The sequence below is a fragment of the Sceloporus occidentalis genome, unplaced genomic scaffold (genome assembly GCF_023333645.1).
Source record: "Sceloporus occidentalis isolate IW3139 unplaced genomic scaffold, rSceOcc1.0.p SCAF_6, whole genome shotgun sequence".
NCBI lineage: Eukaryota > Metazoa > Chordata > Lepidosauria > Squamata > Phrynosomatidae > Sceloporus > Sceloporus occidentalis.
The window spans coordinates 22,028,891-22,048,615 of record NW_028316986.1 but is presented as its reverse complement, the minus strand read 5'-3'; the positions used below and the strand labels follow the sequence as shown (position 1 = coordinate 22,048,615).

At 40.1% G+C, this 19,725-nt stretch overlaps 1 protein-coding gene across 1 annotated transcript; it reads left to right on the top strand.

The window, feature by feature from the left end:
* The first annotated feature begins 713 nt into the window (after positions 1-713).
* LOC149310486 (MAL-like protein) lies at positions 714-18,776 on the top strand. The gene is made up of 4 exons (XM_089529047.1): positions 714-1,008; positions 12,642-12,809; positions 12,967-13,104; positions 17,326-18,776. Exons 1-4 carry the CDS (start codon positions 898-900, stop codon positions 17,386-17,388), a joined length of 480 nt encoding a protein of 159 aa, XP_089385173.1. The 5' UTR covers positions 714-897; the 3' UTR covers positions 17,389-18,776.
* The last annotated feature ends 949 nt before the right edge of the window (positions 18,777-19,725 follow it).

Sequence of the window (19,725 nt, the reverse complement as noted above, 5' to 3'; positions counted from 1 at the left end):
CCCCTTCAAATGTATGTTTAAATAGGACCAAAGATGTTTTGGAGACAAAAGCATTCTTTGTCTCCAAGCAAACCTCATGTTGGCTCCAGAACAAAAACAAGCCAGGGAACTTGATTCAGTAACAGTTCTTCCTGTTTTCTTTTCCTCTGCCTTCATCCTGCCATCTCAACTCCCCCTTTACAGCACCTGCCCACAGGTTTATGCCAGTAATGGGCTGAAAAATGAGATAGAGAAGTTTCTGTGCAGCCCTCTTTCAGCCAAGGGGAAACTGTAACCTCTCACATCAGTTGTTCCTTTTTGCTGGCTGGAGTGACCCAAGACTCATCTGATCCCAACATTTGACACAAGCCAACTAGTTGCCCCTTGGGAGACCTTTTTCTTACCTCAGCTGTGCAAAAGTCAGATCCCAACATCTTTTAATGTAAGTTCAAAACTGTGAGTCTGTTATCTTGCAAAACACATGTTTTTAAAAGTATACAGGCTTTCAGAATAAATAGTTAATTTCTAAGGATTTTTCCTGTTGGTTACAATGGCATTCAGTTTCTAGCCATTCAGAGTTCAAGAAACCATTAAATCCTTCTTTTGGCAAACTCTGACTATAAAAAAGTAAAGTTTTTCAGCTGAAGTGTGTGTGTCCATAGCCCCCCTGCTTGCCCTCTTTGTTTTCACAGAGGATTTGATCTCTGCTTTCTGATAGGTTTTATTAGCTTTTGTATAGTTGATTCTTCTTTGATGACTTAAACAGCTACCTGCCAAGCTGGAACTGGTTTCACCCTTGACGTCCACCTGGGTGTGTCAGTGGATACTATTTTAAGCTTCGCATGCCAATGGTAGTGTCACAGAGATAACAAAGAGTAGCAGAGTTGTAAGTGCCAGAACAGTTTTGATTGTACAGAAATGGATAACAAAGCTCCAGGACCAGCTTCTGGTTCCCCAGCATCTGAAAATATTCCTTCTGGACTAAGTGTTTTCAGAACGATACCATATGCTTTCATCTTGCCAGAGCTGGTAAGTTAGACTTTTAAAACTATTATTTTAAAAGACTAATCTACATTATGTTTAACAAAAATGCTAATCTACATTCTGCTTGACAAAAAACACTTCACACAGTGATAAACCTGTATTTGACATAGCGTATAGATATGAGGGTGAGTAATGGTTCCAAGGCATTTGAAACTTTGTATGATAAACACAGACTATATTGATGTGGACTTGAATAAGGAAATCCTCTCATATAAGCATGCATTGACACATGTGTACAGATTTAATTTATTTCAGAATGCCCTTCTGATAACTGAGTTTGAATTATTGCAAGATTTTGGAGCATCTGTTCAGGTTTAGCACATACCCTATTGCAATCTGTCAGATCCATCTTGAGTGCAAAGGATTTATTTTTTTAATTGGGACATCTTTGAAAGGAAACGGAAGCCAAAAGAGGAAACTACTGAAGAAAGCAGGGAAATTGTAACTTCTTGGAAAGTACACTGGTGGAATGAACATTTTCACTGTATTGAGAAAATGTAGTAGTTCCTTGAAGGAAAATTTGGATTAGTGGCTATAGATCAGCCTTTACCAACCTGGTGCCTCTAGATTTGTTGGCCATGCAACTGTGGATGATAACTTCTAGCCCAACACATTTGGAGGACACCGAATTGGGAGAGAGTGATTTTCCAGAGCTTGGAACTGTTGTGTATGTCTTCTCTCTAGCAAGAGGGGCTCCGCATGTGCACTAATATAGAATTTAGACTTAGTGCTATATTGTTGCATACTCCCTGTATGGTGAGAAGTTCCAGGGGCCCTTTTTGGTAGAGAGTACACTGGACATAGGGAACTGACTTAGATCATGAATTTGCTCACTCCAGTATTGTCTCCTCTGACTGGTAGCAACAGTTTAAGACCTTGTACTGGTCTTTCCCAGGACTTGATGTTGGATGCTTTCAACTGAAGAAGCTGGGATTTAAACCTGGGACATTCTTAGTGCAAAGCATGTACCCTGCCACTGAGCTACTGCTTTTTAAGATGCCTTTATGGTATTCATCCCCTCCCTCCTTCTCAACTTCAGGATAGCATAGATCATAATCATAAAACTGTCACTCTAATGTGCAGTAAATATAAAGATAACATGCAACACAGCAAAAACAACCTTAGTCAACCAAGATGCAGCTAATATATTCCTAATAGTAAAGCCTGACTGAATGGTTTAGAAAGTTGTCATGCAAAAGAGAAAGTTTCTAAGTTTTGCATCCACAGAGTACAATGTGGCCATTCTCAAGTGTAGACACCTTGGTTTTCAGCTAAGTGTACCGTATATACTTGACTATAAGTCCACTTTATGTATAAGTCAAGGGCAAGTTTGGGAGCCAAAATTAAAGATTTCCCTATGACCCATGGATAGGTTGAGGGTATAACCTAGGGGTATATATCAAAGGATCTAAAGAATGAAGCAAAGCAAAACAATGTCAAAGAACTTACAAAATTCCAGCAGATGCAACTCTTTGAGCTTACTCTTAAGGCTGGCTGGATAAAAGAGTAGGGGGAATCAGTGCTTCCAGGACAGGTTATACTCTTGCTTTTCATCAGGGGATGGTTCCTTCAATTAAATAAAAGTTAAGATACAGGACTTACATTGGCCTGTGGATAAGTTGACTCAGTTTTTTGGGGTCAATTTTTTTGACCTACATTTCTGATTATATACAGCATTCTCAATCTCGCTTCCTTTCACACACTCTTTACCTGGTGACACTTCTAAGCCCTCTTGCTTATCTAATTCCCAGAGTGATGCCCAGAAATAAGGAGAACATCTCCTAACTTTTCATGCCCATTGATGAAGCATCAGCTGCGCATCCTGGACTATTTAAACAATAATCTGCCTAAGTAAGATTTGGCCAACCAGCCATTATCAACAGTGCATTAAAGCATCCAGTCCAGCACATCTGGTATTGGGGAACCACCCCTTTCCCATCCCTGATTATTTATCTCCTGGAGGCTGATTGTTTCAAGGATATAATGACATCCTCTGCTCTTATAGGAGTTTTCTTTTCAATATATGGCTCATTATCCAATTAAGCCTGGAGGCAATGATTAGATAGCTTTCACTGCTGGCTGTGGCAAGACTGTATGTGGTACAGAGTAATTTAACCACACAAGAGAGCAGATTGACTCATGTAGGCCAGAGAAGCAGGGAAGTCTGAGTAGATGCAGGTTTGGAGACAGAGTTCTTCCAAAATGCATCTGCAAACAAGAGAAGACTGAGCTACTCTCACTCCTAGTCCCAACCATGTACAGTGGTCTCTTGATATCCACTGGGGTTTGGTTCCAGGACCACCCCCTCATAGATACCAAAATCCATGGATGCTTAACTGTACTCAAGCTGAAAAGACATTCAGCTGTTGATATGTTGACTTTACCACTTATAGAACAAGGAATGCCAGAAATCCAAGCTCAGTTCAGGAAAGGAAGAGGCACTCAGTATCATATTGCAAACACCAAAGAATTCCAAAAGAAAGTCAGTCTGTGCTTTATAGATCATAGCAAAGCCTTTGATTGTATAGATCATGGAAAAACTATGGCTCACTCTTAAAGAAATGGGTGCACCACAATATTTGATTGTCTCGATGTAAAACCTGTACTCAGGACCAGAAGCAAGGCAGAATAAGGAGAAATGAAAAGATTTCCAATTGGCAAGGGAGTCAGGCAAGTGCAGTTTATCACCCTATCTGTTTAACTTATACACTGAGCATATCCTTCATAATGCAGGCTTAAATTCAGAGGAAGGAGGTGTCAAAATTGAAGAAAGAATCATGAACAATTTAAGATATGCAGATGACATCATACAACTAGTAGAAAATAGTGAAGACTTGGAACAATTACTGAAGAAAGTGCAAAGGCAGGTTTAGAAGAATGCAGTCAAGAAATCAGAAAAAGGCTGGGACTTGGAAGGGCAGCTGTGATGGAACTAGACAAGATCCTCAAGTGTAAATATACATAATTGAATACTAGAGTTTGGACAGTCCATGCAATTGTATTTCCAGTTTGTATGTATGGTTGTGAAAGCTGGACAGTAAAGAAAGCTGGCAGAAATAAAATCAACTCATTTGAAATGTGGTACTGGATAAGAGTCCTTACACATACTGTGGACTACTAAAAAGACCAATAAATGGGTGCTAAAGAATATCAAGCCTGAATCCTCCCTAGAAGCCAAGATTACTAAACTGAGACTGTCATACTTTGGACATATCACGAGAAGACATGACTCACTAGAAAATACAATCATTCCTGATAAAGTAGAAGGTAGTAGGAAAAGAAGGAGATTGCATTACAGATGGATAAACTTAATTCAGGAAGGCACAGCCCTGAATCTGCAAGTCCTAAGCAGGGCTGTTGATGACCTGGAGGTCTTTAATTCATAGGGGTGGCTTAAAGTGAAGCTGACATAATGGCAGTTAACATCAACAATCTCTGACTACTGTATACCAGAAGATGGGAAGCATGGAGGCACCATTTGGTTCATTGTGGATTACATGAATTGGTAGACCTTATCTTTCATGACTCGGTTGTTATTTTTAAAACATATATCTAACCAAGTGGCTATCATTACATTTTGAAAAATAAATCCATGGGGGTAGTTGTGGTTACATTTCATAGCTTTGCTTCACTTCAGAAACCTTTCAGGAAGTTGTAGGGCACGCTTTAGAGAACGTGATCAAGTATTGTTGCAATAACCAGATCATGTTTCCAAGTGAGCTGTATGATGTGTGGACTTTAATTCTGTCGGACTCTGCCTTTGACGTTGGTGGGGTGTGTATATCATTAGAAGTGCTATTCAGCTACAGTCACAAACTCAGCTATTTGAAGAAAGTGATCACCACACAATGTTGATAATGAAGACATAGCAAGAAGAAATCTCTACTTTGTAGAACAGAAATTCAGACATGATTCTTTGATATAACTTACTTCACAGTTTTGGAACGGGCAATACATTCTGAAATGAACAGAAGGTACAGTCAACAGCAGCAGCAAATCAGGGGAACAATCGTTGCAAAGAGGCATAAGAAAAATATTGTGAAATGGTGGAAAGCTCAGTCCCTGCCCAGACCTCTTCACACCCTAGAAAACTATTTTGTGTGTATTTTAAAATAAATTAATAAATAAGTAATCACATTTCAGTGTTGCATTACAAGACTCACATCTTATATGTTTAGAATAGAAAGAAATGAATCCTCATTGTCAGATTAAACTATGGTTGTAATTTAGACAGGTATTTCAGACAGGATGCTGTGGAAAAGAGCTGATGGTTAAGGCAAGAAGGCATCAAAGCTATAGAGAAGGACAGGAAGTTGTGGAGAATGCAATTTAGTCTCCACATTAGCCCTGGCCAAGCATGCAATTTGACATTCCTTGAATTGTTCAGGAATTAAAAGAGTACCCTTTTAAAAAGCTCTTCATGGGGACTAAATCTTCTTATGCACCAAATCTCTAGTGCACATGTCACTAGAATAGCAGAGACCCCTGTATGAATATGTGATCCTATACATGTATGTTGTTGTATTCCTTCAAGTCATTTCTGACTTATGGTGATCCTAAGGCAAACCTATCGTAGGGTTTTCTACAGCCAAGATTTGTGATTTGGCGAAGGTCACCAAGTGGGTTTTCATAGCCAAGCGGGGAATCAAACTCTGCTTTCCAGAGTTATAGTCCAATGCTCAAACCATTACACCACCACTGGCTCTTAGATGTCTACATAAAATTAAATCTTAATGAGTTCACTCATGAGGATACTGCCCTGCCTTCACACTTTTAATAACGGATGTATAAATCAGCTGATCTTATTCTGTTTTAGTCAACAGTTCTGGGCTTTCCTTCTCAGCTCCAGGTTCTCTGTCTGCCGGCCCACTTTCCTTGAAAGTTATGTTAACTTGTCAGATATAAAATGGACTTTTAAAAAACTCATAATTGACTCATTTGAAGGAGTAGTTTTTTTAAGTATGCAAAACTAGTCTTGCATAGCCTCCAGTATTCCACAGAAGAAAATTAGGACATGAGGTCAAACATCAGCATGTGGTCAAGATGTCAAAGTTGTTAACAAGAAAGGACACACAAGCTAGGAGAGCGGCAGCAGTTTGCTTTTGCCATAGTCTCCTCGGAAGGGTAAAACTCTGTCCTTCTGTGAAGTCGAAGGCTTTCATGGCCGGGATCTATAGTTTTTTTGTGGGTTTTTTGGGCTATGTGGCCATGTTCTAGAAGAGTTTCTTCCTGGCGAAACATCAGGAAGAAACTCTTCTAGAACATGGCCACATAGTCTGAAAAACCCACAAAAAACCCTGTCCCTCTTTTTCTATCTCTCCCCTATTGAATTAATTGAATTTCAACTACTTTTGGTGCTTCAAATTCAGTTTGCACCAACTGAAATAAGCTGAGGGGGAAGAGAGAAAGTGAAAGGAGAGAGAAAATGGGACCTTTTAATAGCAGATGAGAAAGGAGGACAACGAAGGACTAATTGGCACTGTCCTGCCAAACTAGGACAGTTGGAGGATGTGATCTTGGGTTTGTGTGGCTAGTTACTTGTGTGTGTTGTGTGCCTTCAAGTCGTTCCAACTTATGGCGACCCTAAGGCAAACCTATAATAGGTTTTCTTGGCACGATTTGTTCAGAAGACGCTTGCCATTGCCTTCCCCTGAGGCTGAGAGAGTGTGATTTGCCCAAGGCCACCCAGTGGGTTTCATGACTGAGCTGGGATTTGAACCCTGGTCTCCAGAGTTGTAGTCTAACACCCAAACAATTATGCCATGCTGGCTCTCTGGTGGCATAAGTGCTGGCCAGTCCATGCTACAGCCAAGTTCTCATTGTAAATCACATTTCTTTATTATTTTTTGATCCTTTCCAACAAAGTACACTTGTAAGGTCTACATTTTCAGAATCAGCTCCTGACAAATAATATCATAATTGTTTTCATCCTCAGTGGGGCTTAGCTGCAAGCAAACGGTGATAAAATGGATATGTTGACACAATTTATCTGTTTCTGGGAGATGTTATCTTTCTAAACAGTGGAGGACTGCATTGCATGAAAGAGAGTTCAGGAAATGGATTTTCGTACCTTTGGGTGTGCTGCCATTTTGCAATGATTTATGGGCAGTTTTGAAAGGAGGTTACCTGACATCATGGCGAATCTCTCTGTTGAGAGATATTAGCCACAATAGCTCAATTGGATTTCTATGTTCAAAGAGGCAATGAGCCTCTGGATGTCAGTTGCTGGCTGGCCTTACTGGGAAAGAGTTGTCTTGCTTTGCTTGTAAGCTTTCCAGAGACATTAAGCTGGCAGTTTGGGAAACAGAACGCTGAACAAGGTGGGCCTGGATCTCTACAGGACTGGCAAACAATGGGGGATGGCCATTGCTGGGATATGGGAGTACCTGTTTTAGCCAGTCCCCCAAGCTATCTCCTTTTAGAAGACAGACTGCCATACCAGCTTCCCTTTGTCCCCTGAACCAGCCTGCCACTGTCAGCTACAGTGAAAGATCCTGTCTGATCCCTAGGGTTGAGGTAAGATTCAGGTACCACCCTGGTTGGCATCTGTAGAATTAAAGAGAGGGTAATCTGTTTTTCTTCTATTCGTGTAGGAAAATGTAAGTCTCCATTTGTCCATATATTCTTGTGGTGCACAGCTGGCATGACAAATTTAATATGGAAAATTAAGCTTGCTACTTTTGCTATTGTGTACTGTCAAGTCCTTTCCAACCTATGGCAACCCTAAGATGAACCTATCATGGCGTTTTCTTGGCAAGATTTGTTCAGAGGATGTTTGCTGTTGCCTTTTCCCTGAGGCTGAGAGCATGTGATTTGGCCAAAGTCACCCAGAAGGTTTCCTGGGCGAACTGGTAATTGAACCTTGGTTTCCAAATTCGTAGTCCAACACCTAAACTGCTATATAATGCATCTTGCTACAGCCCCATTACAATAACAATTCAACAAAGCTTGTACATGAAAACACCCAACCCTAGATTCCAAAGATGTGGACCACAGTTTGCTACTCTTTTCAACCATTTAAAAATATATATAAATAAAATAAGTGATATTCTGGTTTTTTTTGCCAGTTTTTAAAATAAGGTTTTTCATATTTCCCCCCTCCTCTTTCCAAACCTGAGTACCTGTCTAATTGCTTCTCAGAAGGGTGGATCATTGCTTACGCTGACAGTGATCCTTGCTCACAGGTACTCAGTGGGAGGGCAGGTCTGAGTAAGCATATGTTAAAATGCACCTGTCAGTATGAAAAGTTCAAGAGGTAATCCCTTCCCTGCTTTCTTGGCATTGAACAGGTAGTTCCAAGTACATTTGGCAACCCCTTTGCAAAATATGTGACTGTTTTTATATTGGTGGTTGAAGTGATTTCATAGGAACTAGCATCAAAAAGCCAGCATGGTGTAATGGTTTGAGCACTGGACTACAGCTCTGGAGACCAAAGTTCAAATCTCCACTCAGTCATACAAACCCACAGGGTGACCTTGGGCAAGTCACCTTCTCTCAGTCTCAGAGGAGGACAAAGGTAAACCCCTCTGAACAAATCTTGCCAAGAAAACTCCATGATTATTATGGGTCTCCATAAGTCAGAAATGACTTGAAGGCACACAACAGCAACGTGGAAATCCAATTGTGTGGTCCTGTTCTTAATTTGTAATCAATGATCTGGAATGAATAGTCTGTTTATAATGAAAAATTTGCACAAATGATATGAGATGTACTCCAAATATTCCTTCCCTTGTTGTGTCCTTGTTGCTGGGCTTCACAGGTGTCCTTTTGTTGTCAGAGGAATGAACAGATTTCATGTTTGTAGGATCTGTTTTGTTTTTGGGCCACAATTGTGGGGTCAAACATCCCAGGGGTCAATCGATGAATCCCCATGTAGAGAGATCCTGTAACACCTTTGAGACTAAATGCAAGCAAGAAATTGGCAGCATGAGTTTTTGCAGACTTCACTCTACTTTCTCAGATGCATTTATTTCATTTCCCCCCCTATTACTGGTTGCTTATGAATGTTTTTGTTAAAAAGCCAAAGTAGCCTCGAACAGACCAAATGTTCAATTTGGTATTAGTGGTAGTATTAGCTGCCATTTTTTAAAAAAGACGAGTTATTTATAGTCTTCTGTTTGTCAAATAGCAGGAAGGTTTGTAGTTTATTCCACGGTGTCCAGTTCAATGACTTCTGGGTGGGGACCTTGAAAAAAGAAAGCTGAGCAAGGAGAACGGAAGAGGGCATGGGTGTGGAGGTAACAGAAAAGAATCACAAAGTGGGCGAGGACCTGTGGTGTTGTCGTCTTGGTAACAAGGCTTAATGCTGGAAAAAAAAACACTTATGATTACTGAATATTCTTTAAATAGCATAGAGGCCATCATACAGCATTGCAATGGAAGCATGACACATCCAGGGGTGTGTGAAGGAGAAGGAAGGGGGGCTTTGCCCTTCATAAGAATTCTGTTCCGACTATGAAGTCTTTAGGTGTGAAAAGTCAGAATGGACTTTATTACACCAGGGTGGGTGTGGGGGGGTGATTGGTAGCTTAAATGGCGATTATCCCATGTAAATTGTGTAGTCACGATTAAAGTACAATTAACATTTTCACATACAGCGCAATAAAAGAGCCATTATCCCGGGAATAACCAGAAAATAAACAGCAACAATTCATTCATGGGATTTTGCCATGTATGATTTGTTGCTGTTTATTGCCTGGTTATTCCCGGGATAATGGCACTTCAATAGCTTTTCATCGTGATGTCATGTGAAAACCGTTATCGCTACTGAACAATATTAATGAGATAATGGCACTTTATTCATGACATCGTGTAAAAATCTTAATCATGAATGCACGATTTTCACAGGATAATCACATTTTACATTAATTGTAACATGCTCATACTAACCACACATTCTGATGCTCCTTTTACTGGATCAGAATTTTCCTAAACAGGATTAAATTCTTCTATTGCTGTTGCATTATTGTACATAACAGTGATGGAGAACATGTGGACTATTGGATATTGTTGGACTACAGCCCTTCAGCATTACCTGATGAGAGCTGCTGTTCAATTACATCTGAAGAAGCCATATTTCCATCTTCCTTTGATATATAGGAGGGATGTGCAGCTTTAGCTATCCAGATATTGTTGGAGTACAACTTCCATGTTCACTCTGCCTGTGCTGGCTTAGACGGATGGGAATTGCAGTTCAACATCGTATCAAGATCCAGAATCACCTATCCCTGATATTTACTCATAGTAACCTCAATTCTCTAAAAGCCTTTTGTTTTGTAGCCAACATGGCATCACTTACATACAAGAGAAGAGGTCTCAGTATGCTTGGGGAACCCCAAGAATGGCACAAGTACAAAAGAACCCAGTGGGGACTAAATATGCTCTGTGGCTAAAGGTATAAGAAAGTTAGTTGAGTTTTTTGGGGTGGGGGGGTGGGGAAATGTTATAAGTGCATATATGCGTTTATAAAATGGCAGAAGCTACTGAGATCCAAAATTAAGACCCCAACATAAACTTGTTGTCCTGCCACATTGTTGTCCTTATTCTCCCTGTTTCTGATGTTCCAGCTGTGAATGCCATTATGTAGCAAAAATTGTACCACCAAGAGAGAAGTATTTGCGGGCGCAAGGGAATCTCCCAGCACTTGCAGGTGTGCAAATAATCTTGATGGGGTATACAAAGAAGGGATAGTACTCAAAAGAACCCCATAAGAACTGAGAATGCTCAATGGGCATGGAATGATGACTAATGGTTGGCAAAGGCAGATGAAGGGGAGTGATGAGAGTGCTGGAGAGGAGTACCTCTATCCCACAGCATTTTGTTGAAGGGTCCTGCTTGCTTAACATATATTTTGCTTTCATAGCTTGAGAGGCCTTACAACAGAAGTGATGTTCTCTCTTTCTGCCCTGATTTTATGCAGTTCATATCTAAAGGTCTTACAATCAAGCTAGAGAGACAGAGCTTGTTCTTCAAATGGGTTTGATGATGTTTATTATTGTGTCTTTGTTTTAACTTTTGTATGGGATTTTAGAAGAGATTTTCATAGAATCATAGAGTTGGAAGAGACCACACGGGCCATCCAGTCCAACCCCCTGCCATGCAGGAAATCTCAATCAAAGCATCCCCGACAGATGGCCATCCAGCCTCCGCTTAAAGACTTCCAAGGGAAGTCGAACAGCCCTTACTGTCAGGAAGTTCCTCCAAATGTTGAGGTGGAATCTCTTTTCCTGTAGCTTATATTTATTGTAACGGGTCCTATCCTCTGGAGCAGCAGAAAACAAGCTTTTTCCATTCTCAATGTGTCACCCCTTCAAATACTTAAACAGGACTATCATACCACCTCTTAACCATCTTCTCTCCATGCTGGACATACACAGCCCTCTAAGTCTCTCCTCAGAAGGCATGGTTTCCAGACCCTTCACCATTTTAGTCGCCCTCCTCTGGACATGCTTCAGCTTCTCAACATTCTTTTTGAATTGTGGCGCTCAAAATTGGACGCAGTATTCCATGTGAGGCCTGACCAAAGCAGAATAGAGTGGCACTAATACTTCCCTTGATCTAGACACTATACTTCTATTGATGAATTGCATTGGCTTTTTTAGCTGCCACATCACACTCTTGACTCATGTTCAACTTGTGGTCTACCAGGACTCCTAGATCCCTTTCACATGTAGTCTTGTTAAGCCAGGTGTCCCCTATCCTATATCTATGGATTTCATCCCCCCCCCCCCCCCCCAAGTGAAGTACCTTACATTTCTCCTTGTTGAAATTCATTTTGTTAGTTTTGGCCCAACTTTCTAATCTATTTTCAGGTGATTTTGAATGTTGATCTTCTTCTCTGGGGTATTTAGCTACTCCTCCTAATTTGGTGTCATCTGTAGATTTGATAAGCATGCCCTCTATTGTTTCATCCAAGAATGTTGTTCAATTTATGATTTTAAAAATGGCAATATTTTAATTGTGTTTTAATTTTATTGCTATCTTTTTAGCTATTTACTGTATATACTCATGTACAAGTCTATCAATTGTAGTCAAAATTGCCTCAAAAAACCTGGGTTGACTTATCCATGAGTCAATATAAGTACTGTACTTTAAATCTTAATTTAAAAATGGATCCTCTCCTGGTGAAAGGCAAAAGTGTAATCTGTCCTGGAAGCATTGACCTCTCTCTGCTCTCTCATCCATCCAGCCTTTATTGTGAACACAAACACTTGTATTTTCTAAGTTGTCTGGCTTTGTTTTCCTTTGCTTCATCCTTTAGATCAGTGATGTCCAAACTCTGTCCCACCAGGTGTTTTGGACTTCAGCTCCCAGCATCCCAGACCATTGGCCAAGTTGGCTGAGGCTTCTGGGAGTTGAAATCCAAAACACCTGGAGGGACAGAGTTTGGACATCACTGCTTTAGATCCTTTATTACATGCCCCTAAATTTTACCCTTTATTTATCCATAATTTTGGCCCCCAAACCTGCTTTTGACTTATACATAAGGTTGACTTATAGTTGAATATATGTGGTAGTTCTATTGTTTATGAGCTGCCTTGGGTCCCACACCAGGAGAAAAGCGGCATATAAATGCAATAAATAAGTAAGTAAATAAATGTTTTCTTCTTCCCTTACAGATCTTGGGTTGCTGGGTTTGGATTCTGGTAGCGGCTACCAATGTGTATTTCCCTTTGCTGCAAGGATGGGTTATGTATGTGTCGGTCAGTTCCTTTGTCATCTCCTTGCTCCTTCTACTGTCCTACCTGTTTGGCTTCCACAAAAACTATGAATCATGGAAAATTCTGGTAAGAAAATCTACAAGGTCTGAGTAGATTTGCAGAAGGAAGAATGTCAAGATCTTCCTTGTCCCTCCTCCTCATGCCTATGAATATATTTTCTTCATTTCAATAATAAATGGGCTTTGGAGTTCCACTTTACATTTTTGTTCTCCTTCTCCCTCAGGATAGCCTTTACCATGGAGCCACCGGCATATTCTACATGAGTGCTGCAGTGTTACAGGCAAATGCAACCATCCGTTCTGAGACAGAAGTGCCAGCAGAACATATACCCCGCTACTATCAACTTAATGTTGCAGCCACGGTAAGATGATGATGATGATGATGATGATGATGATGATATTTATTTATATCCTGCTTTCTCCCCAAAATTGGGACACAAAGTGGCTTACAAATTAAAACAGTACAATTAAAAACATATAAAAATGCACATTAAAATAGAATTAAATTAGTACAGTATTAAAAATCACTTATGAAATGAATAAAATGCAATCAAAAAGATAAAAGCACTTAAAAACAGTACATATTAATACCGTTTTCATACAAACCTTAATCAAAGGGGCCTAAATACCCTAGAGGCACGTGATCCTATTTGATCCTGGAAGCTAAGCATTGTCAGCTCTGATTAGTACTTGGATGGGAAACCACCAGTGAATACCAAGTGTTGTAGGCTATATTTCAGAGGAAGGAACTGGCAAAACCACCTCTAAGTATTCTTGGCCAAGTTGATGAGCAACTGAAGGAACACACACTTACAAAACATCCCTATTTCAAACTATAGTTTATGACGTTGGCTAGTTTCAGTAAATGATAGCTCAGATTAACCAGCAATCACAGTTCAGATGTAACACTACAATATGGTTAATCTAAAACAAGTGGAAAATGGGGATGTTCCCACTTAAGATTTGAAACGATTTAAAATATAACGTTTTTAATAGATCCGATTCAAAATAACCCTGGTCTTATCACGCGTTCCGAATCGCTTTTATTCTTCGTTCCCATCTGGTTTTTTAAATCGAAGTTTTTACCTGCAAGCGTTCCTACTTGGCATGAAATCGGTGTTTAAATAAAGCGATTCTTCTCCTCCATACCTTATTTGGAGCTGTCAATCAATAGTACGTCAGAATGATGTAACGTTAATCCAGAATATTTGGAAGCGATTTATCTTTTGGCATCGTTTCCATTTCATTGACTGTTTGTGAATTTAGCGAATTTAGGAAAGTGAATTTAGGAAACCCAAGCTCTTTCCAGAGGAACTATGGGATAGGTTTTGCATGACAGCATCCCCTCTTCATGTCTCCCAAGACAGCCAGGGAGAATCCCTTCAGAGAGCACAGAGATCAATGGGGGAGGCTTCTGGCAAAGCGAATTTAGGAAACCCAAGCTCTTTCCAGAGGAACTATGGGATAGGTTTTGCATGACAGCATCCTCTCTTCATGTCTCCCAAGACAGCCAGGGAGAATCCCTTCAGAGAGCACAGAGATCAATGGGGGAGGCTTCTGGCAAAGCGAATTTAGGAAACCCAAGCTCTTTCCAGAGGAACTATGGGATAGGTTTTGCATGACAGCATCCCCTCTTCATGTCTCCCAAGACAGCCAGGGAGAATCCCTTCAGAGAGCACAGAGATCAATGGGGGAGGCTTCTGGCAAAGCGAATTTAGGAAACCCAAGCTCTTTCCAGAGGAACTATGGGATAGGTTTTGGAGGGCAGCATCCCCTCTTCATGTCTCCCAAGACAGCCAGGGAGAATCCCTTCAGAGAGCACAGAGATCAATGAAGGAGGCTGCTGGAAAAGCAGGGAGGGAGCACTCTTCCCAAAGATTCTCTTTCCAGGGTTGGAGGAGAAGGCAGATTCCATTTGAGAAAGGGAGGGAGAAAGGCTCTATCCCCCCCCCCCCATTGATCAGAGCCCTTCCTTGCCTGGGCGAGATCAGATGTCTCCTCGCGAGGAGCCTTCCCTTCCCTGCCTGGGCGAGATCAGAGCCCAAGCGGGCAGGGAATGCCTCTTCGAGAGGAGCCTTCCTTCCTGCCTCTCCTCCGTTAGAAATGGGCTCTCCCCACATAGAGGGGAGGTTGCAATCCACCGGCAGATGCAGGCGTTTGAGCAGCCGGGACTTCAGGCGCTTAAAGCGCTGAAGAGATTAAGCGCCTGTAAACCATTAAAATAAAAAATAAAAATAATCCTTATCTCTTATTGAAAGACCACAGCGGACAAAGGGGTGAGGGAAGCAAAAATGGTGACAGCCATGACGGATGGGGACAGAAAGGGCAACTCCCCCAAGGCCAGCCCCATCGCACTCGGCTCCTCTCATCCATCTAACCCGATTCAAAGGCTGTCGTTCCTATTTAAATACTCCGGTTCCTAACTCGAATCAATGGAAAAACGTAGGTCGGACCCTAGTGTTTTTTTAAATGAGGAAAACTCGATTTAAATTTTTATCCTGCTCTACGATTCGATTTGTAGTGGGGACGATTGCGGGTTGCTCTAGAACCGTTCTAGGTTTAAATCGGATCCTAATAGGAACGCCACTCCTTGGATTCGATTCAGAACGCGGGGTTTCACCTAGTGGGAACAACCCCAACGTCTGCCTCTTGCTCTGGCTGCACTGGGAAATGAGAACGGAAGGTGGAGCAGGCTAATTCTCGTGATATTAAACCATTAACGAAAAATGTCACCTTTTCCTTCCCTCCCTCTCTCTCTTTTATGTATACCCTCTGGTTTCCCTTTATACAGTTGCATTTATAAACTAGTAAAATGGGGCTCATAGTTCTGTAACAAAGGGTTACTTTACTAAAATGAGCTGATGTCAATCTTGATGGCACCTGCAGGAATTCAAGGGAAAGTTTACACAACAGAAGACTCAAAGGGCACATTGTTTGTACTGTAATGTTTATAGTTCATCACATTAGTATAGATTATGTTCATTTCCCACTGATTAGCTCAATTAATTAACTCATCCAGCATATACACATGCACTGTTCATCTGATAGGCTGTGTGTGCTTAATGGTTAGACTTTAAGCAAAAGGATTTATAATTCTTAAACCGCACAAATGTTGGAACACACTTTCAAAGATAACATGTAATCTTTGGTCTCTAAGTTGACATCTGCAGCTTGTATAACAGAGGAAAATCCATAGGGATAATTCCAGTGTTAGTTCAGCTCAGAGTTTGATACTATGTGCCACCAAGACATTAAGGGTTTTACCCTTAAAGGTGGCCTAAAATCATTGTGAAGGCATCTGTTAATGCAGACATGAGTTAATGAATAAATTTAACTATTGTTGTTGTTGTTGTTAATTGCTTCAATTTATGGTTGAAGCAATTAACCTATGGTTGAAGCAATCTATGGTTGCATCAGCTTCAACCTGTGGTGATCCTGTGGATGAGAGACCTCCAAGGCACCCTGTTATTAATAGTCCTAAAAAGGTGCTGCAAACTCAGGGCTGTGCCTTCCTTGATTGAAACTTGTTGTTGTTGTTGTTGTTGTTGTGTGCCTTCAAGTCATTTCTGACTCATGGCGACCCTAAGGCGACCCTATCACAGGGTTTTTCTTGTCAAGTTTCTTCAGAGGGGTTTGCCACTGCCATCCTCTGGGACTAAGAGAGCATAACTTGCTCAAGATCACCTAATGGGTTTCAGAGTCAGCTCTAGATATTCTTAGTCTGATATTCTAACCTGTTCTTACAAGGGTGGAGACTGAAAGAATATAACAAATAAAGGTTAAGTCTCTCTTATTCTGAAATCCGAAACATTCAAAAAACCAATTTTTTCCCCATGGGGGGCTGAGATATTTACACTTTTGATTTCGGGTGGTTCAGTGTGCACAAATTTTGTTTCATGTGCAAAATTATGAAAGGACAGTGTATAAAATTACCTTCAGGCTATGTGTATAAAGTGAATATGAAACATAAATGATTTTTACGTTTAGATTTGGGTCCCATCTCTGAAATATCTCATTATGTATGTACCATACATACTCAACTATAAGTCGATCTCATCTATAAGTCAAGGACAGATTTTGAGACCAAAATTACATTTTTGATATGGCCTATGAATAAGTCAAGGGTAAAACCTACAGGCATGTAAGGAGCCAAAGGATGAAGCAAAAGGAAACAATGCCAAAGAACTTACAAAATGCCAGCAGGCATAACAGTTTGTGCTCATACTACAGGCTGGATGGATGAGAGAATAGAGGAGGGTCAGTGCTTCCAGGGCAGAGTACACACTTGCCTTTCACCAGGGGATGGTTCCTTTTGTAAATAAATGTTAAAGTATTGCACTTCTATTGACCTGTGGATAGGTTGACATATTTTTGGGGTCAATTTTTAGACTAAAATTTCTAGACTTATACAAGTATATACAGTATATGCAAATACAGATATTCCACAATTTTTAAAATATCTGAAATCCCAAACACCTCTGGTTCAAAGCATTTCAGATAAGGGAGACTCAGTCTGTAGGTATTATGTCCCAGTCAAATGTATGTATGTACTTATTTATTTATTTGTTTTTATTTTTCCTTAGTTCTTTGCATTCCTCACTACACTGCTGTATATTTTGCATGCCTTCAGCCATTACTACCACTGAAAACCACTGGGGAAGAAAACAGCATGAGACCAAAGTCAACCTCCAAGAGTGGCATCACTTGGAATCTGTGCTCCAAAACAGATTGTTCACATTTGTGTAAGAACAGAACTTGGGCTTTTCAGCCTGAAGCACCTTCTTGAACTGAGTTTGGCTAAAACCCGCACTTTGTTCATTCTGTCCTGTGGTGCTGTGCTCTATATGAAAACTCACTCAAATCTCGACAACCAGTTTCTGGTAATTTGTGGAGTATCCCATTCTGTTTCACAGATTTTGCCTTGTAAAAGCCTGTGTAAATAATATACTCATTTATTTAAGAAGCAGTTTTTCCAAACCCGGCATTTTCATGGGGAACATTTCTATACTAATTCTGATGCTGAAGAACCTTGGTGAATTGTGAGTCTGCTATGGAACCATAAATGTTGATGGCTGCATCTACACTGCAGAATTAACATAGTTTGACACTGCTTTAACAATGGCTCAGTGTTATGGAATTCTGGGATTTGTAGTTCTGTGAGCTATTTAGCCTTCTCTGTCAGAGAGCTGTAGTACCACAACAAATTACAGATACCACACTTCCATAGGATGAAGCCATGACAGTTAAAACAGTATCAAACTGCATTAATTGAGCAGTGTAGATGCAGTCTCAGTTGATATGAGGCTAAGCCTATAGGGCCTTATCGTATTTCTCATACACAAACAATGTGTACCCTGGAATATACCCATCATTTTCTTTTTGCCATGGCTCACAGGGGAGCTTGTTTGGTTGTGGGTTATAGTTTCTTCTGCAAGGTTTCAGAGTATTCCAGGTTTCCCTGGAACACAGCATGAAAACCATTCCCTCAGTTCATTTGGCTAACAAGATGTTCACTACTGTAAACCAGTAATAATGACTACTGTCTAAATGACCATATACAGGTACATGATTTTTTAAATGTTATATTGTTGCCCTAAGATTACTTTTACTTCATCAGCTTTACATGGGAATTATCCCTTAAGAATGTACATGCCTGCAAGGAGTGACAAATTTTATTTACTTCAAGGGAGGAATGGTAAATTTCTATATAGGGTGTATACCATTTGCCCTCACATGGGAGCAAACTAACAAAGAAAATATCATCCTGTGAAACTGAAGAGGTATTCATCCTGTTATGATATTATCATGTCCAAAAGTAGTAATGAAGCCTCTCTTATCTTTCAGTACTACTGACATATGTAAAGTTTTTTCCATCTTTACTTATTACATTGAAATTTTTTTCCCCATGGGGTAATGCAAAGTAACTTATTGGTGAACCTGTATGTTTTTTAAAATGTTATTTTCTTCATTTTATATTGCTGTTTTATTTAGCTATCCTTTCTTTCTGGACAACATGACTGACTTTTCTGTCTTTGCTTGGCTCATGTGTGTCTTTTTAGCTGATGCTGTCAAAGATGTTTACTCAGAGATTTGCCAGAATGATTTCTGTCTCTTTGCTGCAACGGATGGAAACATTTCTATTTTAATGTTTGGTTTATATCCTGGACCCTGGATTCAGTGTCTAGGGGTTATTCTTTTGTAGTTTAAGCATCCCAGGGCTAAACATATGAATACCATCATGTCGACTTTTCACTGGAACACAGAAAGAAATACAATGAAAGATGACACAACATTTTTCTGTGTAGTTTGCAAGACTAGGGAAAATACAGCTGAGTGCAGTTTTCAGCAAGGCAGTTATAAGCAGAACTTGCAAAAGTTCCTTTTTTGGATTGCAACTCCCAGAATCATGCAGCAAAATTGGCCACTTAACCTGTGCCTCTGAACACAAACTGTTGTGACCACATGCCACATGATATGGATACTTGTCAGATATTTTCATGTGAAGAAACTCACGGACAACATTAAATCACATGCAGAGAATCCATATTTAGCTTCCCTAGGAATTTTAGCTAGGAATTGCTAACTTACCAAACACAAACCAGCCTGTGCTTTTAGAAACACCTTGATTCCTAGAAGCTGGGTGCTAGAGATAAACAGCAGTAGCATCACCAGCTGGCTGTCTTGAGATCACATTGCTGCTTAAGATATAAGAGCAAGGAACATTTTAAAAGGTGGCAACTACAATTGTTGGAAGCTGTATTTTTTTTTATTTTTTTTTATTTTTATTATTTATTTTTATTGAAAGTAAATTGAAAATTACAATCAAGCTATTCGTCATTATATATCATCACCAGTCTTATATATCATGTTATATACAGAAGAACAAATAACGAAAGATATAAACAAGAAAAGTGTAATAATCCCCGACAACAAAAGTATAATATTTAATAAAAGAAAGAAACCCCTCCTTCCCCCTATCCCAC